Source organism: Coenobita brevimanus, chromosome 108, assembly GCF_032717465.1.
Source record: "Coenobita brevimanus isolate Jiangsu-jjx chromosome 108, ASM3271746v2, whole genome shotgun sequence".
Classification (NCBI taxonomy): Eukaryota; Metazoa; Arthropoda; class Malacostraca; order Decapoda; family Coenobitidae; genus Coenobita; species Coenobita brevimanus.
Genome location: NC_137061.1, coordinates 9645910 through 9673688, shown reverse-complemented (window position 1 = coordinate 9673688; position 27779 = coordinate 9645910). Strand labels below are relative to the sequence as shown.

At 43.6% G+C, this 27779-nt stretch overlaps 1 protein-coding gene across 1 annotated transcript in view; it reads right to left on the bottom strand.

Moving 5' to 3' along the window:
• Positions 1-27466, bottom strand: part of LOC145416966 (glutamate receptor U1-like) — a 58820-nt gene extending 31354 nt beyond the window's left edge. The window contains exons 1-7 of the mRNA XM_080285813.1: positions 27393-27466; positions 26097-26119; positions 24658-24810; positions 11835-11998; positions 11012-11116; positions 10215-10324; positions 8671-8806 (exon numbers count right to left, since the gene is read on the bottom strand). Coding sequence (XP_080141939.1) covers positions 8671-8806; positions 10215-10324; positions 11012-11116; positions 11835-11998; positions 24658-24810; positions 26097-26119; positions 27393-27466 — 765 coding nt within the window. The remainder of the gene's footprint in view (positions 1-8670; positions 8807-10214; positions 10325-11011; positions 11117-11834; positions 11999-24657; positions 24811-26096; positions 26120-27392) is intronic.
• Between the last annotated feature and the right edge of the window lie 313 nt (positions 27467-27779).

The window sequence follows — 27779 nt, the reverse complement described above, 5'->3', positions numbered from 1 at the left end:
TAACTAGGCTGCTTCCCCCAAGGAAAGGGAGGTAGCCGAGACAGGACGACACACTCCCCATTTACTCATCCATTCAAACACATTCATTCCCATCTTAGCCCCAAAGGGGAGAACGGACAGATCCTCACCGCACCACACCGCACAAGGGTCAACTGTGCAATGCAATCAGTGACATCCACAGCAGGGCCCGACAGCAGAACTGGTTTACCCCTGCCACATCATAACAGACCCATCCCCTTACCCGCACCTTACCTGACTAGCTGATCAGACCAAAATGCGGGAGAATATCCCCTCAGGGCTGTGTCATCACTTATTCATTCACAATTTCTCTCCATTTATTTCTGTCACGCACAGCCACTCTTCCTTGCTCAACAGACATCCCTCTCGCATCCAACGCTCTCTTCACACTGTCCATCCATCCTATTCGTGGTCTTCCTCTCAGCCTTACACCTCTCACATCAGATCTAGCTATCTTTTTCACCAATCGCTCATTATCCATTCTCTCCATATGCCCAAACCATCGCAACACCCTCTGCTCAACTCTACCAGCCATCTCCTGAACAACTCCAGTTCTCCTTCGCACTTCATCATTTCGCACCCGATCCATACGCGTCACTCCACACATACTCCTCAGACACCTCATCTCCATTACATTCAAACTTTTCCTCTCTGCTACACCCATATTCCATGTTTCAGCCCCATATAACGCAGTCGGTACCACAACACCCTCAGACAGCCTTCTCTTTACATCCATTCTAAGCGAACGACATTTAAACACTTTTTTCATTCCTCCCAGCACCTTTCCTACTTCAATTATTCTAAACTTCACTTCTGCATCTATTCTTCCATCCACAGCAACATGTGACCCTAGATATTTAAAACAATCTACCTCCTCAAGCAACTCACCATTCAAAACTATATTCATCCCCCTACCATCTATCAACCTCGTACACTTCATCACTTTACTCTTATTCTCATTTACTTTCAATTTCCTCCTTTCACACACCCTTCCAGACTCCTCTACCAACTGCCTCAATCTCTCCTTTGAATCAGTCACCAGTGCAGTATCATCTGCAAACAGCAGCTGCTTCAGATTCCACTCTCCACCATCAACATTCACCAGACCCAGACCTCCACCTAAAACTCTTGCATTCACCTCCTTTACAACACCATCCATGTAAATATTAAACAACCACGGCGACATCACACATCCCTGTCGCAGCCCCACTCTCACGGGAAACCAATCACTTACAGCATTTCCCACTCTTACACACGCTCTACTATTTACATAAAAACTTTTCACCTCTTTTAGTAACCTACCATCAAGTCCATACAATCTTAAAACAGTCCACAAAGTCTCCCTATCAATTCTATCATACGCTTTCTCTAAATCCATAAATGCCCAAAACACATCCTTGCCTTTCGCTAAATACTTTTCACACACTTGTCTCACAGCAAACACCTGATCAACGCATCCCCTCCCTCTCCTAAAGCCACACTGCTCATCACCAATCACTCCCTCTGTACCCTCTCTAACTCTCATAATTAACACTCTGCCATACACCTTACCTACAACACTCAACAGACTTATACCCCTAAAGCTAGTACATTCATACTTATCACCTTTGCCTTTATACAATGGGACCACACAAGCACTTGCCCAGTCAATTGGCATACCCAACTAAAAAAGAAAAAAGAAAAAAAGTGAGCTATAAGATTTACGGTTTGCGTGGAGCGAAGAATTGTTTCAAAGTATCCTACACCAACATAAGCTCACGTTGCTTTCATGTACACTGTGTCTTGCAAGGCAGATAATAATATAATAAAATAATACTCAGGGCGTATCAGGTGTCAAGTTACATCACCCCAACACAGAACTACACGTGAGCATCGCAATAATAGTCGTAAATACAGTCGGTGTGGCCAGTAAGTCCCTGGTACCCTCCTGTGCGTTATGCAACATGATGAACTGTATGACGGCACTGTGTGGCAAGGATTTATCATTCTCCCTCTCCCTCTCTCTCTCTCTTGCCTACCGTCTGTGTATATATCTTAATTTTATTCTTCCTTTCTCCTTCTTTCTCCTCTTTTGTCTCTGTCTGTGCGCTATCCGTCTGTCTGATTTCTCATTGTCTGTCTGTCAGAAACTGGGGTTTCTTTACACCTGTCCAGTTATCTGTCTGTCTGTATGTTTGTCTGTCTGTCTGTCTGTCCGTTTGCCTGTCTGCTTGTCTGTGTATGTCTGTCTATATGTCTGCGTGTGTGCCTGTTTACCAGTCTGTCTGCTTATCTGTCTGTTAGAAACTGGTGGCTTCCTAACACCATCGAGTTCTCTGCTTTAAGGAGAGAGAGAGAGAGAGAGAGAGAGAGAGAGAGAGAGAGAGAGAGAGAGAGAGAGAGAGAATTATTATGGGAGGGTGTCATTCATAAGACGCTGATTGCAGAGGACTCACACTGAATAGAGGGATGTTATGTACTGTACTCTTCAGAGGCAAAACTCTCTCTCTCTCTCTCTCTCTCCTAAATGTGTCTTTCTCTGTCTCCCTGGGACATGTGTCCATCTGTCTGTTTCACAATCTGATCTTATCACAGTGGGAAAAGCTCCAACTGAACTGCTGTGTGATACATTGTATATATATATATATATATATATATATATAGATATATATATATATCTTTATATATGAAAATATATATATATATATATATATATATATATATATATATAGAGCTAGAGAGAGAGAGAGAGAGAGAGAGAGAGAGAGAGAGAGAGAGAGAGAGAGAGAGAGAGAGAGAGAGAGAGGTAATAAAAGAGGGAAGGTGATGGATATGGGGAAGTGAGAGGGCACACGACATTACAACCTTGCTACGGGAATATACTGTTTACATTTTTACTACGCACTTCACTCGTCCCACCTTTTGGCTTCAGGGACACCAAAGTGTTACATAGACAAAGTTGTTTTAGTTAAGTCTGATTTGCATATGTTTGGGTTGCTGTGTGTGTGTGTGTGTGTGTGTGTGTGTGTGTGTGTGTGTGTGTGTGTGTGTGTGTGTGTGTGTGTGTGTGATAACTGAGATACTTGACAGATAATTTCTAAGTATATTTGTTCTCTCACTTAGCGAAGAACGATCGACTTGATTTGATACACAAAGACCAAAGAATGAAACGTATTTAATCATCATTGCGAAAGGACACACTGTTTAATTAAAGACTATAACTGCAATGAACAGAGAGAGAGAGAGAGAGAGAGAGAGAGAGAGAGAGAGAGAGAGAGAGAGAGAGAGAAATGCTGGTTAAATAGTAGCAGCTTAACTTTGTAGCAGTAAAAGAGGCCACTGTTTTTTTCTTTCTTTTTAAAATCCAAATTAGGAATACAGGAGAGGTCTTGCCCATGTTTTCAGCACATAGCTTTATGAAGGTCTGGCCGTGTGGAGTGGCTGGAAAATGAGAGACTGCCTAGGAGAGTGTATGTGAGTGAGGTGGAATGGAGAGGGGGAGGGGGAGGCCGAGGATGAGATGAAGGGATAAGAGTGGAGAGGTATATGAGCGAGGGGTGTGTGAGTTGGAGAGAGCGGCAGCCCAATGGCGGAGAGCAGGGTGACATGGAGGTGCTTCGTTTGAGGCCACCCCGTACAGGACTAAGGCTCCTGGCGATAGTCAGATAGATAGATGAAGGAATAACACACATTAGTGGCATTTATATCTATTCCATTTCAGTTTCCATCAAAATCGTAATGATTATACAAGGCAGCAAAACTTTCTGGCGGGGGCGGGGTAGTAAGAGGGGGCTTATATAATTCATGGCGGGGTCTTAGTGACGAGGAAATGATGACGAACGGGTCCCCAGGCACTCATTATGGCCCCTATTCTATGTGGCTTGGTTGGTTCGTTACATCTCTTCCCTTGCGATTTATTTTGCATTTAACATTTTAGCACTGTCTTGTATGTTGTATATACGTTGTTCTACAATCGACAGACCATGCTTAATATCATACAAGACGATGTTGAAGTGCATTGTATAGAATAAATCGGTAAGACAAAGATGTGACGAAATTTCCAAAACCACTTATTTGATCCTATATTTACAACAGTTCCCTTATCAAAACCACCATTGTTTAAAGCCAAAAAATTATTATATACTTTGAAGGTTTGTTGAGCCTTGCATGTGTCTGTGGTTGTTGTATTATTACCCACAAAACAGACCTAGCGGAAATGGGACGCACTCTCAGATTATTTCGTAACTCCTCTTCCTTGGCGACTGATTATGCTTTCTATACCACAATATCCTCTAGTCTGCTACTGCTAAAAATATATCGTCATTAAAAAATATAGAATACAGACTATTTTAGAAGTTTTAGGTAATTGCCCGAACAAAAAATCCTCCGAATTCTCTTACGTGGGTCACTGGGTTCCCTCGTAAACAAAGATGGCTGCCAAGCCACAAATCAGGCTAATACTTCACCTTGCTGCAGCTGAACAGACATTTGCCACAATAAATTAAAACAAAAATACGTAAGTCGAATATTATACCGCACACTATTCCGTTTGAAGGTCTCATTTTAGTACTGTACTCTCTCTCTCTCTCTCTGAAGGAATAACTTTGCTGCCTTCTAGCCTTTGCTTCCTTCTTCATGACGAAAGAAAATTATGTCAGTATTGAAACGATATATATGAGAGAATGCTGACTGTACAAAATGAATCGCCAAGGAAGAGGTACTGCGAATCCTTCTGTGCCATCCACAATACGGCCATTTGTCTTATTTTTCTCACTAACAAAGTACTGGAGAGAGAGTGATCCACAAACAGGTTGATGCTGCTCTGTTCCAGGCTCATTTGAAACGTGAACCTGGTGTACTTCAGGCAGTCCGCCATCCTTGTTTCAGAGGACAAGGAAGGAGTTGAGGGACATTTGTATAACCAGGCAGTTTCACCACTAAAGGCACCTCTTTCCAGCACCCTGCATATATGAACTATTATATGAAAATCAGATTCTGTGATCAAATAACGGCTATGCTTCACTGAAATGATACAGGTAAGAGTGACATAAAGTTGAAGCGTCTTAACCCACTACACCACCAGGCGAAATAGGAACGAACAACAATGCTGCCCAGGTAAAAGTCTATGACCGTGCATACTGGCATTTCCTGGCACCCTGAAGAGCCACCCTCCTCCCCGTAGCAGACAATTCCCGTGGTCCCATTTTACCTACTCAACTTATGTTCCACCTGGGCCCACTGCACCAGGGGTTATATATTCCACGGACCTATTCCTACCATGGACCTATTCCTAATCCTCGTTGAACTATTTTCTCAGTACCCGTCCTCCCATCCACCCTTCTCACCTATCCATCTTACCCACCCACTCACCCTGCCCACCCAATCACCCTCCCACCCTGCCCACAAACTCACCCACACTCATCCCCTCCCCTCCACCCCAACTCTGCCTACTGCACCACATGCATCCTCCCACCCAACCATGCCCACCCGCCTCAATCACCTTACCCACACAGCTCGTTCTCCTGCCCACCCCACCCATCTGCCACCAACCCGACCCATCCACCTACCACCCTACCCACCCGGCCACCAAGCTCCATCAGGCTGACCTGATAATGTGATTTTTAAGTTGGAATTTTGATATGGGTGTAGGAAACTAAAAACTCTACGGTAACTGACTGCCAAGCTCCACCTTGTTGACCTGATTAGAGTCACCTTTGACCATCAGGGGAGCCACTTCAGCAACTATAAACCACACCATTAACTTCCTTGTGAAAAGATACTCCCGTTAGACCCATTGGAGCACTATAGTACTTTTAGAAATATATATTATTGTCAGTGCCCGATTTGGGATGTGGGGGGCCTGGGATCCGTTTTGGTGGGGGGCTCATCCCAAGCTTCAAATTAGCATGGTGCTAAATGAAAATGCATTTTTAACCCTCGCACTGTTGCAACGATATCCTCGCGCGCACGATGCAACTCGCTCCCGACAACCTGCGATACTGTATTCAGAAATTGATGTCATTGAAGATCAGGTAAAAACGATACTTCCTGAAAAGTCTCCACATTTATTAGCCCTGAATGAAAAAAACAGAGCAGCCCTGAAATGCACTGAACACTTCCTGGCATATCACACAAAACAGAATAATCATGAAGCAAGAAAAAAAAAAATACTCAAGTGTGCACTTACCACTCAACACTTGTATAGATTGTTTAATGAACGAACAGTTTCTAGAAATCCGGTCTAGTCCAGGTGCTTTCTTCAGTTTTCCAATGGAAAATTCTCCTATTAAATCATCAAACTCCAGTGAGCGTAGGATGTCCGACTCAGTGCTCATGACTGTCAAATTCACAAGTCACTCCTGTGTCCTGCTTGCTCGTAGGCGATTCTCAATCAATTTCAGCTTGAAAAAAAAACACACACACACACACGCTCAGCACTGCAGTTGTTCACCATTACAGCCAGGTACATTCTCAGGGTTACCTCCACAATGAGGAAAATATCTAGCACATGCTTATCGTGGTATAGAGAAATAGCTCAGCGCTAACGTCGTTTGGCTCTTCGTCAGCATAATATTCGCAAACGCAGCAAACTGGATGAGCTCTTCAGGAAATGAAGTCTCCAGATTGTTGGGATAGACATCCAGTAATTTCTTCGCTGCTTTAGACAGCTCTTCAGAGGAGAGCTTTGTCAGTCGTCCGAAGAAGCCAAAGCGACCTGACATCAGTTCATACGCATGCAGTCGTTGGTTAAAAGAAGCTATGAACTGACTGATGACAGGAATGAAATACTCTGACAGTGACAACAAGTGATCAAATAAGAACACTTGGCGGTTGGCACCGGCTCCAGGGCTGCCAGATTTGAACATGGGTGTATAACCATATTCTTCAATTTTTGTTCCCAGATTCAGTTTTTCATTAATTAAATAATAATAATAATAATAATAATAATAATAATAATAATAATCTTTTTTTTTTTTGTTTTTGTTTCTCAAAAGCGCCAGTTCTTCCATAGGGAATTCACAAGCACTCGACAGACATATACATTATTTTTACAGTTACAAGAATTGTGATATCTCTCTTATACAATAATATACATATGAAAGTGTCAATAATTAAACCCTATAATCATCCGTCATAGTTCCTTTCTCCAGGTCATAGCATTTTAAAAAGAAAGGCTTTCAGCTGTCTCCTAAAGGATTCAGCAGAAGAGAGTCTCATGGACAATGGCAATCTGTTATATAATCTAGGGGCTCTATACACAAAAGAACGATCGGAGAAAGATGACTGGTGAATGGCTCCAGGCTTGTCAAGACACAAGGAATCATCTTCACTACATAACATCATACCCGGACGTGTCGATGGGAGTTTTAGCAATTCAGCAAGATACTTCGGTTCACCAAACTTAAGAACCTTGAGTGTAGTAAGACAGTTTAAATTCAATTCTAGCCTTTACTGGTAATCAATACAGCTCAATTAGGAACGATGTAGTCGAGGTTCTCGGGGGAAGACCAAAGATAGGCCGTGCTGCCCTGTTCAACACAGCTTGAACTTTTGTTAGTATATTATTTGGAAGGCCAATCCACAGTGAATTACAATAATCAACACGAGCCAAGACCACTGCATGGACCAGTGTTACGAGGCAACGTCTGTTCAGGAATTTTCTCACAGAGTACAGATTTCTGATATGCAAGTTACACCTTCTGACAACTTGATTAATATGTTCCTTGTATTTTAACTTTGAACTAAAATGAACACCCAGATTTCGAACAGAACTGAGTGGATGAAGCTGTGACACACCAATGTTCAGAGCCAGGGCATTATCAGTGGCATTACCAAATTTCTTAAGGAAATATTATTCATGTATTTACCCCTTGCCAATATAGGTAATGTACATGTATAAGGGAAAAAATTATTCATTTGATAATTAATGGCATATGTTCTGTATTTTCATATTCTAAAAGCTAACAAATTAATTGAGTACATCATCCAATCAAGTTCATTACCATCTCCAAATCCAATACCAGATCATGCTTATTCATTATCTGACGGATTGTTTATTACCGAATCGGTCTTGGTAATGAAAAATACCAAATGTCAAGTTGCTCAACGTTTGGTGGGAGGCCCCTTCTGGTGGGAGACCCGGGGCCCAGGCCCCGTGGGCCCACCCCTGAATCCGGCCCTGATTATTGTACTTTTAGAAATATTACTAGATAACAATACGAAAATCACTGCATGGCCGAAAATACTGGATATGTTACGTGAAGGGCTACTGTTAAGCGCTATATCTGGCTGAAACTCCTTAACCCACTACACCACGCGGCGATGTAAGAACAATAATAAAAAAAGAAATCAGATACCATGGTCAAATGCTGGCAATTTTGTTTTTATATAGTGGTTTGCGGGAAGAGAAGAGGGTTAGTCACGAAGGCAGAGTTGGAGAAACAACAAATAATCACAGAGAATAACTGTATCGTTTAGATTACATGTTATTTGCATTTTTTTCCTTATTCACATACCCCTGATATACTGGGGGAGTGTGTACTGTATATTCTTCTTTTGTGTGTTTAGAAACGAAAGTGTATGCTTATATTGTTCTTTTGTGTGTTTAGAAACGAAAGGGTATGCTAAGTTAATGATTTAGCCTACTGGAATAAGTAAGATGGTGATGCTTACGTGAATGGTTGCCACTGTCATCTGGCGACCGTTTAGGTAACTACGTGCCCGGGTCAGCTGTACACTCCACTCGGCACCCTCCCCCTCCCACACCTCACTGCCAGCCCCAACACACTCCAGGTACTCCTCACGATAGCTGCAGGATTAAGTAAGAGACATTCGAGGTATTACACGTTTGCTAGGCCTGAAACTGGAAGACACTAACACACTACAAGTACGAATATATTACAGACAGCTGTGGCTAAGTGGAAACGCCTACTGCAAAGCTGGCGGCCCGTTAGCACCAGGGTTGGATTCCTGGCGCAGGCACCTGGCGTCACTCTCTCAGGTGTTCATGTACCCTTTGCAAGATGGTAGGTGAAATAAATACCTAGGGGAGGGAACTGTGTAGCCTGGGTGATGCAGAGGCCTTGTTTCCCAGGATAGTGGGAATAACTCGCTACAGGCTCAAAGGACCAGCTTACGGAGATAAGAATCGTGGCCAAGCATCTCACGGCATCTGTCACCAACTTTGCTTCACATTTATACAGTGTAGGGCAGGTGAAGCAAACAGTAGCTATGTATAGAGCGTTGCTGTAATCCCTTTGTTGTGTGGCCATTTAAGTCAGTGAACCTTTATTAATTTCCCTGAAATTCGAGGGATGAAGCACGACCAATGGATACAATGTACAGAAGTCAAAATTAAGTAAAACAGAAGCGCTCATTAATATACAATATACTATCGAAATCAACAATCTCTACCCCCCTGTTGACAAAGCATGGGTCAGTGAACAATCCATGCGACATAAAGATGAAACAAACTCCCACATAAGGCGAGATTGAGGGTGAGTTCACACTGAGGTGATGGGAAAGTCAGTGAAAGGTGACAGAGATTATTGGCTCTTGGGTTTTCTCTGCTGGAGGGATACCGACTACTGATTTCGTCTGTACATGACCCAGGGAACGAGTGTGATGTGGCGGATTGTGAATGGCAATGTGGGAGTCGGTGGATGAAATTGCAAGGGACGTGTACCAACTGAAAGCTCTGTTTCAGTGGTAGGAGCGTATGTGAGTGGTTGTGTCATTGTCCACCTGGATGCTTAGAAATGTTTGGGGATGTTGGAAGAGTACGGCGATTCAGTTCTTCAGGAGTGGCGTCTTAATGGTGGTGACAGTGGTGTAAGTCCACGGTCAAGCTGCAGCCCCAGTGACGTACGACTCTTACACGGCCACATCAACTGACCTTTGACTTACTGGATTGGCTTGAGCACATTTCTTCTTCTTCTTGAGAGTGAGGTCATTGTTGGCTGGTTAAATGAAGTGAAGGCGAAGTTGAACAATGGTAAGCAATGCGATGTGCATGTGGGCTTGAGGATTATCTGTGATTTGGATGATTAGGTTCAGACTTTCTAAAACTCACTTTGAGTGTGTGGGTAGCAGGGATGGTGCTGGTGTGAGGGCCCATGCAGTGGCTAGGGTGGTGTCACTTCAGCCCACCTACCCACCCACACACACACACCCGGTTCCACACCCACACCCACACCCACACCCACACTCACACTTACTTTAGGTGTGTGGGTAGTATGACTGGTGCTGGTGTGAGGGATGATGCTGTGGGTAGGGTGGTGTTGCTCCGTTCTAGCCTTAGCCATGCCACCACCACAGGCACCACACACTGGAACCTCAGTGATATCTGTGTGAGAAAATGGTGAAGACATAATAATAATAATAATAATAATAATAATAGTAATAATCACCATCACCACCATCATCATCATCATCAGAGAGAGAGAGAGAGAGAGAGAGAGAGAGACTAGTGTCATGAGGACATCACACAACTTGTCTCACTCCAGCATTGACATTTACTGAGATGCTCATCTGCCCTTACGCAGGCTTTTCTACCATCATAAAAAGCCCTTAACATTCAGCAGGTTACCATCCGCACCATTCACACGCAAAACCTTCCATAAATTTTCTCTGTTTACCCTATAATTTACTTTTTCCAGAACCATAAATGCCATAAATACCTTATGGTCCTTATCACAAGCCTTCTCCACTGTTTCACTGCAAATATTTGATCCATACGTCCTCTATCACTTCAAAATCCACCCTGTTCATAACTCGCCAGGCATTTTGATATATCCCTTAATTTCTCTGTGGTAAATCTTCCATATACCCTTCCTACAACACTCGACAAACTTATGCCACGATAATTTTTGCACTCATTTCACCCGCCTTGATTCTCGTGCAGGTGTACATTCACAGCCTTTTCCCACTCTGCTGGTACAGTTCCACTCATCCAAGCATTATTTGATATTTCTAATAAACATTTCATTCCTCTCCCTCCACTACGCTTAATCACCTCTGCATACACCTCATCATTCCCTGCTGCCTTCCCATTCCTCAGCCGCTTCACAACATTCTTTACTTCCTCCAGTGTCACATTTTCTGACACTACGTTCGTTTTCTGCACACCACGACAACTAGTCACGTTTACAATAACTTTAATCTCACCATTTCCATTCATTAGCCTTGCAAAAATATTCTCTCCACCCGCACATTCACTTCCTCTGGTTAGTTTTCTTCCACTTTCATCCTTCACACTTTCACACATCTTTCCATCTTTACATTTCGCACCTCTTTCCAGAACAGCTTCATATTTTCAGAGTAATTTACCTTCGTTTTTTCCTCCAAGATCGTCATTTATCTCCTTTCCTCCTCTTTACTAATCTCTTCGCATGCTTCCTACTCTCAGTGTATTCCTTTCTTCTTTTACTCGAGCCCCTTTCTTCCATCCACTCTAGCCCTTCAGCCTCATTTCCGCTCTGGTCTTTGATCTTTATCCCATTGAGCTGTACTCTTTCTTCCTTGTTGCTAACCTCGAGATGCCGAATACACCGCTTTGGCAATCCAAGCTAAATAGTCCCTCTATAAATTCCACAAATTGTCCAGATCCATTTTCTCCCAAGTCATTGACTCTTGCTCCGCCACTGCCTTCACCTGATGTGCTATAATATTTAATTGCGAACAGCACGGCGACCTTCAAGTTTTTCAGATAACTTTGTGGTAAGCTCATGGTAATCATATATAACTGGCCTGCATTTCACGTTGGAGTGCAATTACAAGAAACAACTGAACACAAAACGTGGTGGTAGCAAAAATACAAAATACTCGTATGATCATACCGTAGCTGTATATCCAGGTAGCGCTGTGGTGATGGCGGCGGTGGGGCCACAGTCTTGGAGTTGGACCAGTAGTGTTGGCACACCAGTGGACCGACCCTGTGCCACCAACTCTGACACCATCGTACACCCACCCACGCCAAGCACGCCAGCCACGTTCCTACCCCCTGGTGTAACACCAAGATTAGTGATCACTAAGTTGTATGGGAAATGTTGATTATATTTCTGTCACCTTAACTTGGCTCTGATTCGGGTCTACGTTGCAGCAGTGCTCACGTAGCTCCGTGGCAGAGGAAAATGCAGGGAGTCCTACATCCTGTCAGTATCATTTCTCCATTATAAGTATTATGTTAGTGTCGACCTATTGTTACATCTCGACATTCAAGATGGAGAGATGTCAGTCTGCAGTCAAGTTAAAGTGAAGAAAGAATAGCAACGAAGGGTGCAGACGAAGGCAACAGTCAGCATTTCCGTCAGCAGATAATTGGCAGGTACCAGGGAGATCTATCACCTTCCACTGACATCATCATAATCTCACTGTGTATTCACCTGCACTCACACCATTTTTTTGTTTTGTTTTTTGAGCCAAGTTGCTTCACCCAGACTGAGCTTTCCGTTCACTGGACATGGTTTAGTCTGCCTGTGGGAGGGGGGGGGGGTACCGATTGCCGCTTTCGAGTGTAGGCAAATACCTCAATAAGCTAAGTCGGTATTAGGGTGTCCATGTATATAACGCTCCTCCACCACTCCGCTGGGCGATTTCTCCTGTGTTGCGTGGACGGCCTAGTCAGTGTCATGAATGTCTACCCAGCATCATTTACTCCTTTTCTACTCCCACAGGCACACCCACGCTCACACCGGCAGACTAAACAGTCCACGCAACACATAAAATAACCCCAAACAATTATCCGGTGGAGCGATATTTACGGACCGAGCTGTACATCAACGTGTCATATGTGGAATAAACTGATTAAAAAATAAAAAATAAAAGTGTCAAGGTGCCTCCTCTGCCCACTTGGATAAAACCATAGTCCGTCTATCACTGAACCGGTTGTAGCAGATTTCTTTTCGCCAAGAGCTTGGATACTAAGTCGTGGTTATACGGTATTCGATAAACCTTAGTTACGAAGCATGAATGAGTCTCCTTGGTTACTAGTCAAACTTTCCTTCCGTCTGGCTAAGCTTGGCCATCACCTAAGTTGAAAAGGGATTGCAGATCTTGTCATGTGGGAACAAGTGCGGCATTGTCATTTATCATATTTATTTTATCTTGCAGTATTTTATCTCTCTCTCCATTGTCCAAATCTCTCTAAATGTGCATGAGAAAAATTAAATAGTCTCAACGTCCTCCTGTCTTTCGCTATCAGGCTGTCCTCCCTCTAATTCATACCACCCTCACTCATATACTTCTCCACCCCAACCCTCCATCTCATCCTCGGTCCCTCTCCCCCTCATCCTCCCCTTCCCCTCCACCTCACTCACATACACCCTCCTAATCAATCTCGCATTCACTATTCCCGCCACATAACCAGACTACCTCAAGGTACTTCTCCCAACACCTTCCAGTACATTAGTCATCATTGCCTTAATTAATTGTGCACTTGTAGGGGGAAAAAAAAAAAGGCAATAAGCAGTTCTAAGTCAAGCAATTTGTACTATCTAACCTTCACTGCATTTTTGTCCAGCGTGAGACAAAGCGTGGTGCATCCGTCACCCGCCGCTGATTATTGAGCTGGGAGGGCTGGTGGAATGGGAAGGCATGTTGCTGGCCCGAAAAATGAACCACGGGAAGAGTAGTCAATGTCGTCACGGTAAAAATCACTAACACAAAAGCACCTTACACAACACCGTGGTAGCCGAGCGGTTAGCACTATTAGTTCCGAAGCTGCCAGCTTACTATCGCTAGGGTTGGGATTCTGATGCGGGCAGCTGGAGTCACTAGACTCAGGTGTTCGTCCACCCTTTGTGGGCTGGCAGGTAAGACAAGTACCTGGGGTAACTTCTAGGCGAGGTAACTGTGGTAACCTGGATGATGCAGTGGCGTTCTATCCCAGCATAATAGCTGAATAATCGGCCACAGGCTCAGAGGCCTAGGATATGAAGATCAGCACAGCAGCTAGCGTCTCATGTATGAAAGGATGTACAGTAAGAAAGTATGTTGATGAATTGTTTGCTGTTGTGGCCCTTGGCTCATGTAGACGTGAACCTAGTGGACTGTGGAGCTGAAGTCTTCTGTTTCCCGCAGTCCCTCATCCTCCTTTTGGTGGACAGAGAAAGAATTCAGGGACATTTGTATAAACAGACAAGACAGCCGGTCATATTGACATCAGAAGGCGCCCCTTTCCAGTACCACTGATCAAAAAGGTAGCAGACATAAGCACAGATTTTTGATATACAAAGAACCTGTCACTGAGATGAACTGTCTGGTCGTGCCAAAGACAAACACAAGAACGATATATGTCAAGTCCAAAAGTGTCGTCAGAGATTTATCATGCAAATTATGTGGTCGAGAGTTTGATATGAGAGTTATATCATGAGAGGGAATGTGAGAGAGTGAAAGTGTATGCGAGTGTGTACGGGTATAAGGAGAAGGTCTGTACCGCTCACACACACTCTGGTGGCTTATAATCCTGTGAGCTACGGCTGACGCGCGTATACTGAAGGTAAAATATAATGAAGGAAGGACAGCCAATCAATTCGAGACGCGCCACATCCCATGCACTCACCCCCTCATGCAAACTGACCATAACCTATCCTAAACAAATATTGCCTGACCTAACTTAAACCAACCCAACTAATCTGACCTAAGGTAAACTAACCTAACCTAACCTAACATATCCTAATCTTGACTAATACAATGTAACTATACCTAACCTAATCTGACCTGAACTAACCAAACCTAAGCTAAACTACCCTGACCTAACGTGACCTAATTGAATCTAAACTAAGCTAACGAGGGAAGGACATCCGGTCAATTCGAGACGTCTCACATCCCATGGAACGTCCTCTCATGTCGCTAGACTAAAAGCTGTGTATTTACAGTAGAGCTATAGAAGGCTTCGTAGCACTTCTTCCACAGCGATTTGTCTTGCATAATACACCTTCCAGTTCTACTGTGTGGTACTTATGTCTCTTTAGCATCGACATAGTTTGCATCAATAATATACCAAGAGGATACTGTGATGCAATGAGCAGAATAAATCGCTAAGGAAAACGTGTCACGAAATCACTAAAGCAGCTCAGAATACAGCATCAAGTCCCGTATTCTCGTCAGTTACAGTGGCTCCCTAACATGTCTTCCTTATTTGTTAGCAGGTGATGGAGAGGGACGCCTTCACGTGGTGGCACTGATATAGCCGGGCAGCTCCTCAGAATGATTATACAAACGTCCCTCAACTCCCTCCCTATCCCCAAAAGGAGGATTGTGGACTGCAGGAGAGGGACAACTTTAGCCTGCAGTCCACTGGGTTCACATTCAGATGAACTTGGGGCTACTACTACTCCTACTACTACTACTATTAGGACTACTACTACAACTATTACTATTACTACTACTACTACTAATTGTTTGCTTCTCTATCTGTTTGCCAACTTACTGGATCCATCCGCGCCTTGTGAATTTGCTCACTTTCATATTCATCGTGCCCTGAGAACATGATATTTTTGGATGAGTGTACAGCCATGAACAAAAGCTTCCCGACAGTTTTCCGCCAACATTGTGTCCTGCCTTCCATAAATCTCATTCCTAGTCAAACGACAGAGAACATCCTCCTTTCTCATCGTCCTATTATGTGCTTCATGTTGCTATTACAGAAAAAATATCATGTAACACCTTTCATATCTGTCATTCCTACCCGAGCGACGGAGTATCCTTAACCCTCACCTTCTTGCGTGATTTATACTGATATAACAGAAAAAATAATTCACGTAATACCTTCCATTGCAAAAACCGGTCGAGAAGTGTCATCGAAGTTTACCTTGTAGCTGTACTTCGCTGCCACATGGGCTCTGTAACGTGAGATGCAAGCTAACTGTATTATTTTCGATGCGAGTAAAGCGTACGTAGCCGCCGAGTTCGTTCTATAATATGGCATGGGGACTTCATACTATTCTCTTTTAACCCATTATGAGGGCAAAGAAGGTATGCTTATCTTGTCTAGATGCTGAATACGCTATATAACATGGCACGCAGAGTAACCACGTTCAGTGTTCTCAGATGTTCCATAAATAACGATCGTCATTTGGGGTCTGCACACATCTTCGTTCTTTCCGTTTTGCAAATACCTTGATAAGAGAATGCCACGAGTGAGGAAGCCCGAGGTCTGAGCACACCGATACAGCGACAGATGACAGAATAGCGTGACAGTGGACCGTGTGGTATCAGGCAGCGTGTCCCACATGACTCTTACAACGGCACTCTTGGGACCTTAGCAAGCTTTTTACCACACCTTCCTTCGCGATTTATTTTGAACATGATATACAGTTATTTTCATGCATATCATGTGTTTGACTCGTTTTGTATGTCAGCTTGTTAGAAATATCGTCATAATACCACTCGATGAAACGACAGATTAAAGATATTGATTTAAGACCATCAGAGGAACAAATTTTGGGCGAACTGGTGAAAGGACAAGGTCACAAGCCAAGATGAAGGCTTTGACCGCACGTTCCTGTAACAAACATGTAGGGTAAAGCATCCATTCAATAATGTATCATGTGTTGGTTCTGATCCTCCTTTTGACGCATCGATTCAGTGATGTACAGTGTGTTGGTGAAGCACTGAATCAGCAGTGCGTGGTTTGATGTGTGGACGTAATGCAGTGACTTTCCCGGGCTCGATGCTGGGGTTCGAGGTTGTGTTGCCTCGGATGGTCACGGGGCTCGTCACGACGCACCGTCACGCGAAACTCACAGGGTCGTATTATTAGTGGTACTGGAGGCTTTGTAGCACCGCTGTCTTAGCTATTTATACTCCATTTTGCACCTTAACATTATCTTGTTTGTAATTTGCTTAAAGTACATAAACAGTTTGTATTAGGTGTATACGAGTATGTAAAAGGGTATTCATGCGTAAAGTGCAGAATGTCACTAAGGATGAGGTGTTACGAAATCTTCAACACCACGCAGTAACTCCTGGATCATGATAATATTTTGACTGACACACTGAAACACCAGGTAAGTGAGTACTTACTTTGCTTTGCTAGTGTAATCGAGTTGTTTTTTGTGTATTTAGGGATGTAGGTAGGTAGACAGATAGGTTAACAAAATATCTCATCCATACCTGATTCGATTTTTGATAAAATCTGGAAAATACAGTGTGTTTGGGTCCAGGAAAAAAGATTCGATTTTGGTGCATTTTGATTAAAAGTCGAAGGTGACAGATCTAGGCTAAAATTCAAGCTGTTTAGCTGTTTTATCCCATGAACTTTTTTTAATGGTTCAAAATTGGCATATACGGTGTGTGTGGGGAAGGAAAGAATTGACTCAGGTTTAGTGCAGGTTGATTACAGATTACGGTCAGGAATCAAGGTCAAAGATCAAGGCACGGCGTCACTGTCCTCCCTCAGCACCCTCTCGATTTTGTTTGTTTGTTTGATAAAGTCCCAACACCCATACCAGCCATCCTACAACTCCCATCTTCACAGGGTGTACTGTATTGTCTCGTCCCTGTCCCAACGCCCATTATCACAGCAGCTCGTCTCGCCCACTCTTCTCCACCCACCCCACCCCTTTTTCTACTCTCTCACCACACACACACACACACACACACACACACACACACACACACACACACACACACACACACACACACACACACACACAACGAGCTTCCATGAAAAATCTGTTCCCACCACCATTACGTCCAGTTTTGCAGGGTGTTATCGTCCTGTCCTGTCCCATCTCCATTTTATGTAATCTCCAAACTGACCTGTGTGACCCTGACCTGACCTGAGTGATGAGAGTTATGCCGTTGAGAGTTACGCTGGATGATGGTTAATCCGACACGACGTAGGTACGCGGTCAACGAATCCGCTTGTAATTATACTAGTGCTACCGCAAGGCGATTTTATCTACCTTAGTTAGGGTAGACTGCTCGTGGTGAAAGACATAGTTATATATTTACTGTGCTGTGACTTATTTTTCTAAGGAAGAAACTGCTACATTCAGCTTAGATGTTCCTGTACCCTATTCACTGTAACTTGGCCTACAACTGCTATCCCTTCACCTTGAATACTGAACGGTAACAATAGATCAACACTTGAATATGGTGTTAGTCACGAAGAAATGCTTTGATGATGTAGAGCCACATTAATATCTTTTTTCCCCCCACTGAGATACATAAGCTGAAAGACAAAAATTTGGGCCAAACTTAGGTAAAGCGACGATTGCAATGCAAAAAAAGATTAAAAACCGTCATCATTAATCCCTTCATTACCACAGCATGTTATTCCGCTACATTACTGCCACCACCTGAAGATTATAACTAAGCCTGGGGAAATTTCTTACTGTGAGAGGTACAGACAATACAGACGGACAGATATATAAACTGTGGCAAAATATATATATATATATATATATATATATATATATATATATATATATATATATATATATATATATATATATATTTGAAGAAGAAGAAGAAGAAGAAGAGGGAAGGAAAACAATCCATCCATCCATCCATCATCCAATCCTACATTGCCCCATGAGAAGAGTAGGAGCCCGGGGCTAGACAGTTGGTCCCGACACTTAAGATGAGAGTGACCAGCCTCACTCATCTCTGAGTGGCATTACATGAGCAATCAACCCCAATCACCCCTTGGATATAAACCTTCACGGGCTCAATCCGATTGGAGTGCAATAATTACCCACTAAACCACCAGGCGCCAAAGTTTGGTTATATGGTTACCACCGAGCGTAGTATATGGTTTCCTGGTGTACAGGAAACCTGTTTCCTGTTTAAGGAAAACTAAATTAAATAAAAAAATAATCCATACACCAGATTAGGTGTCCTCCATCCATAAAAAAACTAACAGTTGGACTTCAATTACTATAAGTTGAAATTTGAGGGGATTAATGGAAAGCGAGTTCCAAAGAGAGACATTTCGGGGAATTAAGGAATTCTGATAGGCAGAAGTTCTGCAATATGGCTGTGTGACAGTCCATTCATGAGTGCTACCAGATGCCCGTGTAGCACGGGGGAAGGCGTGGAGAGGTGGCACGGTGAATGTAACGTCGTCTGAATATTTGTCATAACATTATTTGAAAAATACTGCAAGGGAGGCAACATTCCGTCGTACCTGTAGGGGAGGTAGTTCATATGTTATTGCTGGGTTATAAATTATTCTTATAGCTTTGTTCTGAATTTGGTCCAGCTGTTTTAGTGCAACCTCTCCACATCCACTCCACAAGGGTGAGCAATATCAGAGGTGAGAGCTCCCATGACTCTTGCAAATTACAGCTAACTTCTCGTCAATGAAGAAGTTTCTAATTCTGTACAATAATCCAAGTTTCTCTGAGGCGGTTTTTGCAAGTGATCTTACGTGAGAGGTTCAACTGAAGGTATTGTTAAGGGAGATGCAGAGAATTTCAATACTTACAGGAATCAGAATATTGGTTGTATTGAAGGTAATATGGGAATCCAGTAGCATCTGTCTATTAGTGAACTGTATATATTTGGTTTTCCTAGCACTTAATGAGACAATGTTACTTTGTTCCCATTCAGTGATCTTAGATAAGCCTTGATTTAGTAGACTGCTATATTGAGTTGTGAGTTAGAGATAAACTTTGTGAATGGGTGTTCAAGTGTGAAGGAACTGTGAAGCGTTGAGTTATCTGCATATGAATAAACAGGATTATGGGTAATAGATAAGAGATCATTAATATGAATTAGGAATAGGGTCGGAGCCAGAACTGATCCTTGTGACATGCCGGCATTAACTGAGTGGAAATTGGAATATATATCATCTACTTTTATCTTTCTGTTGTTGCTGAGATATGAGGAAATCAGTGGGAAAAAAGATGATAGGCCGTAGCAAGGGAGTTTGGACAGCAGGGAACGGTGGCACACACTGTCAGAAGCTTGGGAAATATCAAGGGCTAGTGCATGTTGGTCAATTGCCCGATGGATGGTATGAGTCAAGAAACTGAGTATATCAACAGGCAAAAACCATACTGTCTGTCACCAATTAAGTTGTTGGATTCAAGATATTTAACATTGTGCTTATTAATGACAATCTCAAAAATGTTACCAAGGAATGTGGTTGCCACTGGTCTGCAGTTAAAGTGATCAGGGGAGCATCTTTGGAACTGAGTGGACACAGAGAGACATATAGACAGACATACATCTAGATACATAGGTAGAAAGAAAGAGAGAGAGAGAGAGAGAGAGAGAGAGAGAGAGAGAGAGAGAGAGAGAGAGAGAGAGAGAGAGAGAGAGACTGTACAAATTGGAACTCAGGTAGCAAAACAGATGATTCAACTTATCACCCATATAACAGCTGTAAGAGTCACGCCAATGTCAGGCGCTAGAGAGGGACGCCTTCACGTGGTGGCAACGGTATGGCCCGGTGGAGGAGCTGCCCTGTTAATCAAACATTCCTCACTTCCCTCCCTATATCCCGAAAGGAGGATGGTGGACTGCAGGAGGAGGGCACCTTCAGCCTGCAGTCCACCGGGCTCACGTTTAAGATGAGCCTGGGGTTGCTACTACTCCACCAATACTACTACTACTACTACTGCTACTACTACTACCACCACCACTACTATGCCACACTCGAAAGACATTAGAATTCGGCAATCGATTCGTGTTTTGTGGATGTCCTTTTGTTATTGTCACTCAACCCCTTCACGGTGGGGACAAGTCTAAAACTCTATCAAGTATACTATTGAAGCTGAGCGTAATGTATGCATATATGTACATATTTGTCTATGTATATATATATGTATGTATGTATGTGTCCGATTCTGGGCATAGGCTTAACAGTCCAATCCCTAAGGTCAATCAGCCCTCGTACATGCCACACTCCTTCGCATGTCACGACTTCGGCACTAGTACCCACCGACCACATTGAACAAGCGCTAGGGCTATCTCATTCAGTACTGGTGTATTAGCAGAGGGTGTTTTTTTTATGATATGTCGCTGGGTTTTGCGTAATATCAACAAAGTCTACTTGAAAAAAAAAAAATCAGACTATTCCCTGCCCTAAAGTGGGATCGAACGTACGTCATTATAGACAATAAATAACCTCAATAGCCATAAACATACAAGAGGACTAGACTGTAGCACCAGTCGAGCAGGGCAGTACTCCCGAGGTGGATGGAAAGCTGATGACAGGGAGTGCTGGAGCTCCCGTTTCATCAGCCCTCAGGACTAGTTCCTGACCATCCCCCTTTGCTGAACTTTTTCAGTGTCTCAGTTACACAGAGAGTAGGCCAGCATGCTCTCCAGTACAAATTTCTCTAACTATCTTCACCAAACTACATGCACAGTACACACTACACTTCCTTTTCAAAAATCAACAAAAATGGCGTCTATTAATCTAGCCTCGGAGTCCCCAGGGGGGGGGACCATAAATGCCCCCGCCATCTGCCCCTCTCCCGGTGACGACTCGAGGTGCCTGGAACCACTGTCTGACTCTCTTCTTCTTCATTTCTGCAACATTCGCGGCCTTTCATCTAACTTTCGCTCTGTTGAGCACCACCTCTCCTCCTCTAAACCTCACCTTCTTTTTCTGACGGAGACTCAGCTGTCTGAGGCAACTGACAGCAAACCCTTTTCTGTATCCTCCTACTTTCTCTATACTCATTTCAAAGCCAAAGGTGGCTGTTGTGCATACAGTACATACGCAACGACTTATCTTGCTCTCGTGTTCCTGAACTTGATTCTTCTGAATTCTCCACACACTGGCTTCGGCTTTCCTGTCATTCTCTGACTAAATATATCTGTGCTGTTTACTTATCCCCTAATTCTACTGACTATCAAAAATTCTTCGACTATATTACTTCTACGATGGAACACATTCTGTCCATTTCTCCTTTCTCTGAAATCTCCATTCTTGGAGATTTCAATGTTCACCACCACCTTTGGCTCTCCTCTCCTTTCACGGATCCACCTGGTGAACAAGCCTACATCTTTTCTATCCTTAATGACCTAGAGCAGTTTGTACAGCACCCTACCCGAATCCCTGACCGCCTTGGAGAGAGCTCCAACATACTTGACCTCTTCCTCACAACTAATCCTTCTGCTTACTCTGTTAACCTTTTCTCTCCGTTGGGCTCCTCCGATCACAACCTTATTACCTTAACCTGTCCTATCACTCCGGTACGGCCTGTGGACCCTCCAGGGAAACGTCGTCTGTGGCATTTTGGAGCCGCAAACTGGGAGGCCCTCAGGCAGTTCTTCTTTGATTTTCCCTGGAATGATTATTGCTTCCATGGCCGGGAGCCATCTGAGTGTGCCTCGCGCATTACGGAGGTTATTCTCTCGGGCATGGAAGCATACATTCCTTTCTCATATCCTTTGACTAACGCAAGAAAGCCTTGGTTTAATCACGCTTGTTCTAATGCTGTTCGCAACAAGGAGAGGGCCTACAAAAGGTACCGGAGCCAACCCACCCCTGAATCACATCATCTTTACGTTTCTGCCCGGAATCGTGCTAAGTCTGTTCTTCGCTCTACTAAAAATAATTTCATCCATACTAAATGCTCTCAACTCTCCAACTCGAATTCTTCCCGCCTCCTTCTGGCACCTTGCCAAAAATCTTTCTAACAACTTTACCTCATCATCCTTCCCTCCTCTTTTCTACTCTGATGGTTCTGTAGCTATTTCTTCTACTGATAAAGCAGATCTCTTCGCACAGACTTTCTCCTCCAATTCCACCTTAGACGATTCCGGTGCTGTTCCTCCATCACTTCTCCCCTCTGACTTCCTCATGGCTGACATTAAAATTTCTTCAGTTGATGTATTTTCTGCCATCACTGGCCTCAGTACTAACAAGGCATATGGGCCTGATGGGGTCCCTCCTGTTGTTCTCAAGAACTGTGCTTCTGTGCTTACACCCTGCCTAGGCAAACTCTTTCGCCTTTGTCTGTCAACTTGTACCTTTCCTTCTTGCTGGAAGTTTGCTCTCATTCAGCCAGTCCCAAAGAAGGGTGACCACTCCTAACCCTCCAACTATCGTCCAATTGCTTTAACGTCCTGCATTTCAAAAGTTTTCGAGTCAATTCTTAATAGAAAAATTTTAAGGCATCTTTCCTATCACAACCTTCTTTCCGATCGTCAGTATGGGTTCCGTCAGGGACGCTCCACTGGCGATCTTCTCACCTACCTTTCAGACTCCTGGTCATCCTCCTTTCGGGACTTTGGCGAAAGCTTTGCCATTGCACTTGACATCTCAAAGGCTTTCGATCGAGTCTGGCATAAATCTTTAATTTCCAAACTGCCCTCTTACGGTTTCTATCCTTCTATCTGTGCCTTCATCGCTAGCTTCCTTTCTGGTCGTTCTATAGCCGCTGTTGTAGACGGCCATCGTTCTTCTCCTAGATCTATCAACAGTGGTGTTCCTCAGGGCTCTGTCCTATCACCAACTCTCTTCCTTTTATTCATCAATGATCTTCTAAGCTGTACATCTAACCCTATCCACTCATACGCTGATGACTCCACCCTTCACCTTTCCATTCGGTTCCTGCAACGCCCATCTCAACAGTTACTTCAAGAAACAAGGGATGAGGCTATGGCACACCTAATGTCTGACTTGGCTCGTATCGCTGACTGGGGTAAAAATAATATGGTTGTCTTTAATGCATCTAAGACTCAGTTCTTACACCTATCAACCCGACAAAATCTTCCACAGGTATACCCATTAATGTTTAATAATATTCGGCTTAATCCTGCATCATCCTTGAACATGCTTGGGGTTTCATTTACTCAGGACTTATCTTGGAAAGATCATATTACATCTCTTGTAAAATCTGCTTCCAAGAGATTGGGTGTGCTAAGCCGACTCCGCTCTTTCTTTACCCCTGCACAATTGTTGACTCTATACAGAGGTTTTATCCGCCCCTGTGTGGAGTACAACTCTCATGTGTGGGGAGGCTCCCCACATACAGCTCTTCTCAATAGGGTGGAGTCAAAGGCTTTTCGTCTCATTAACTCTCCTCCTCTTACTGACTCCCTTCAACCTCTGTCTCTTCGCCACACTGTTGCATCTTTATCTCTTTTCTATCGCTACTTTAATGGTCACTGCTCCTCTGAACTGTCTGCTTGCATTCCTCCACCTCTACGACGGGCGCGTAGCACCCGTCTGGCAGCAAACTCTCATCCCTTTCTGTTCAACTCTCTAATGCAAGAGTTAACCGTTACTCCCAGTCTTTCATTTTATGCAACAGTCAGCTCTGGAACTGTCTCCCTCTGTCTGTATTTCCTGCTGCCTATGATCTCCAGTCTTTCAAACGCAGTGTGTCCAGGCATCTCAAAATGATCGGATCTTGAATCTGGCTCTCTATTGTATTTTGTTTTTCTCTTGGAAGGAACTGTTACTGCGGGCCATGGCCTTTGGTTCCTTCTTCCTCGCATATAAAAAAAAAAAAAAAAAAAAGAATGGAGTCCAGTGGCTTCTCTGCTGAGGTGGTGGGTGAGGCTGAGGAGGGCAGCGAGGGAGGGGGAGGAGAGATAAAGCCGAGTGATACAGATGATGAAACAGAGAATACTAATACAGATGGAGAGATACACGGCACAGATGGAGAGATACACGGCACACATGGAGAGATACATGACAGACGGAGTGATACATGACAGATGCAGAGAGTAATTCTGTCTACTAACATGGAGGGTCTTTGTCAGCACTTGCGTTGAGGTGTTGGTAGTGGATGTTGATGTTGTGGGAGGCAGCGAGGGAAGCGAAGGCAGCCTGGGCGTGGAGGTCCTGGTATGTTTCACCTCTTGGAGAAAGGTCCACCTGACCGTCATATACCACAACTGTGAGGAAGAACAAGAAAATTTAGGTGGTGTAGTGGTTAGATTGTACCAGTCGGGGAGAAGGTATTAGTTGGAGTGATGATCATGCACTATACACACACACACACACACACACACACACACACACACACACACACACACACACACACACACACACACACACAAACATATATAAAAACACACACAGGAATACAATCACAAATTCAAAACATACAAAATAGAGTACACACACACACACACACACACACACACACACACACACACACACACACACACACACACACACACACACACACACAACCACAAACATATATAAAAACACACACAGGAACACAACCACAAACTCAAAACATACAAAATAAAGTACACACACACACACACACACACACACACACACACACACACGCACGCACAAGGGCTCAGCGCTACCTCACGACCACTGAACGTTCACACCATAAATTCTGGAATCCTTGAGGCGAGTGCGAAGGTTTTTGAGAGACGTCACCCATGCATATCTAAAGCTGTGTGTGTGTGTGTGTGTGTGTGTGTGTGTGTGTGTGTGGTTTGACCTACTAACTATGTATAACTGAGGGCCGGGTGTGGTAAAAATAAACTAGGTGACATCGTGAACTACTAACCTAACCTGACCCTCTTTTCTTTCATTGATGCACCTTTAGACGCGACCGCCGGTGTGGATGCCGGTGTGGGTGCTGGTTCAGTAATGCACTACCCTCCTCCACACAGCGTCACAAACCCCTTCCACGGCCCTGCTCCCCACCTTTCTAATATTTGATGGCCTCATGCACATCAGAGTGGCTAAGATGTATACTTCAGCTTAACAAAGGCCTCTTGTGGTGAAGGTATTAGAGACTGTGAGTAATCCTTGAAGTCCGGAAAACATCTCGTGTACTGAACAAAATCGTCCGTAGATGGCAAAAATTATATTAGGGAGGTCCTAGGAGTAGATGGCTCAATCTTTCCCCTCTAACTTCATCATTCTTATTCTCTCCTTGATCCTGCCACAAGGTTTTATTCAGTTTATGTGAGACTTTCTTCAAACTGGTGGGATTAGATATATTCATTAACACCCTCACAGACGCCTTCACTTGGTTGCACTGACATGGCTGGGCGGCTCAGCTGTCTTGTTAGAAAAACGTCCCTCAGCTTTTTTCCTATCCCCTGAAAGGGGATTGGTGGGCTGCAGGAGAGGAGCAACTTCAGCCTGCAGTCTACTGGGTTCACATTTCAGATGAACCTGGGATTACAACTACTACTAACCCCCTCACAGCTGGAGATCCTCAGTAATCCGCTATTGGCAAATATGATATAAAAGTTATATTCAGGTTGCAGGGGTTAAGAAAGACCTCTTGTAACCAAGGTGTTAAGAAATCTGAAATAAATCTTCCAGCACAAAAAACCTTTTCTATGATTAATCTTTTTTTTCGACTCTTAGCATGGGCTTTACAGTCCATTCCCTGAGACCCATCAGTCTTCCTACATACCATACACCTCTACATGTCACCATTTGGGCGCTAACACCCACCGTCCACACTGAATATATGCTAGGGCTGTCTCATACAGGACTGGTGTATTGGTATTAGCGGTTGCTTTTTATTTTTTATTTTTTGACGTTGGAGGGTTTTGTGATAGATCAGTAAGTCTACTTTAATGATATTCAAATCCTTAAACTGATCCCTTCCCCAGCCAGGATTCGAGCCCTTGTCCACAGGAATAGCAGACCACCTCTCTACCTTCTAGGCCACCGAATTTAAGGGAGTAACCTCTTCACCCTGAGGACGTCCTTTTTGGCCAACAATCATTCTTGACGGTACAGCCATAAGCAAAAGTTCGGCAACACTTTTCTGTCGACTGTAACAATGCAATGCGATACATCAACGGTTTTAATATGCAACACAACAAAACAGTGTGAGAAGGAAGGATGCTATTTGTCATCTGGAGAAGAATGAGAAATATGGAAGTTTTGCTCCTTGCTGTAGGGCACGATTATATTCAGCTAAGAGGAGACATTTCAACCTGGGCGGATAGATGTAGACGAAATAGATATAGACACGTATTCTCGTCGGCTATGGAAGCTCCCTAACATCTTTTCCTAAGCACCTTATTTTGCCTATTACATCTTACTATCCATCTCCGTATTACACAAATTATTCTAATATCGCCATACTCTGCACAGATAACGTGCAAAAAGATACTAACCGGCCGTATCCAAAAATAAATCGCTAAGGAAGAGGTGATAGGGAGCCTCCTTACCCGACAAATATACGGGCTTTTACGTTCATAAGTCCCTTCACTATAAGAGGCTCTCACTAGGCTGAATAAAACTATCTATTTATCTATCTATCTATCTATAGCCCGACGCCCTAATCCCGCAAAGGGTGGCCGCAGATAAAACGCCTCCAAGTCGCTCTGTCACCCACCATTTGACTGCCCTCCCCCAACTAACTCCCCTCTCCCTCTTATACCTCTCAACTTGATAAAGCTCCATAGAAATTAAAAAATATAAAATGGACCGTCTGGCTAAAGGAAATAAGGTAAAAAATAAAGTAAAACTAACTACTTACAACAATGGCTGCTGGGAGGGTAAGGCTCCGTAGTTCCATAAGGCAATATCCGTGCAAAGCGCAAATACAGCCATAGTTCCTGTTACTGTGATATTTTTGAAGTTACGAGTATGCTTATGATGGAACAGTACATATTTCCTGAACAGCCAACCCTTGCAGAACGAGGGAGTCATCTTTCTCATTATATTCTTGCTCTTTCCAGACGATTTTATTCACCTCAGGATAAATTCCTCAAGATGGAGGTTAGGTACAGTCTTCATTGGCCGCTTCACTTCAAGATGTCTGCCTTTAAGTTGAATAAAACCATCAGGTAACGACGAGAATGAATAAAAATGACGTCCTCGGGCTACATCGGTTAAACGTTTCTTGAACTGTTAACTTTTTCAC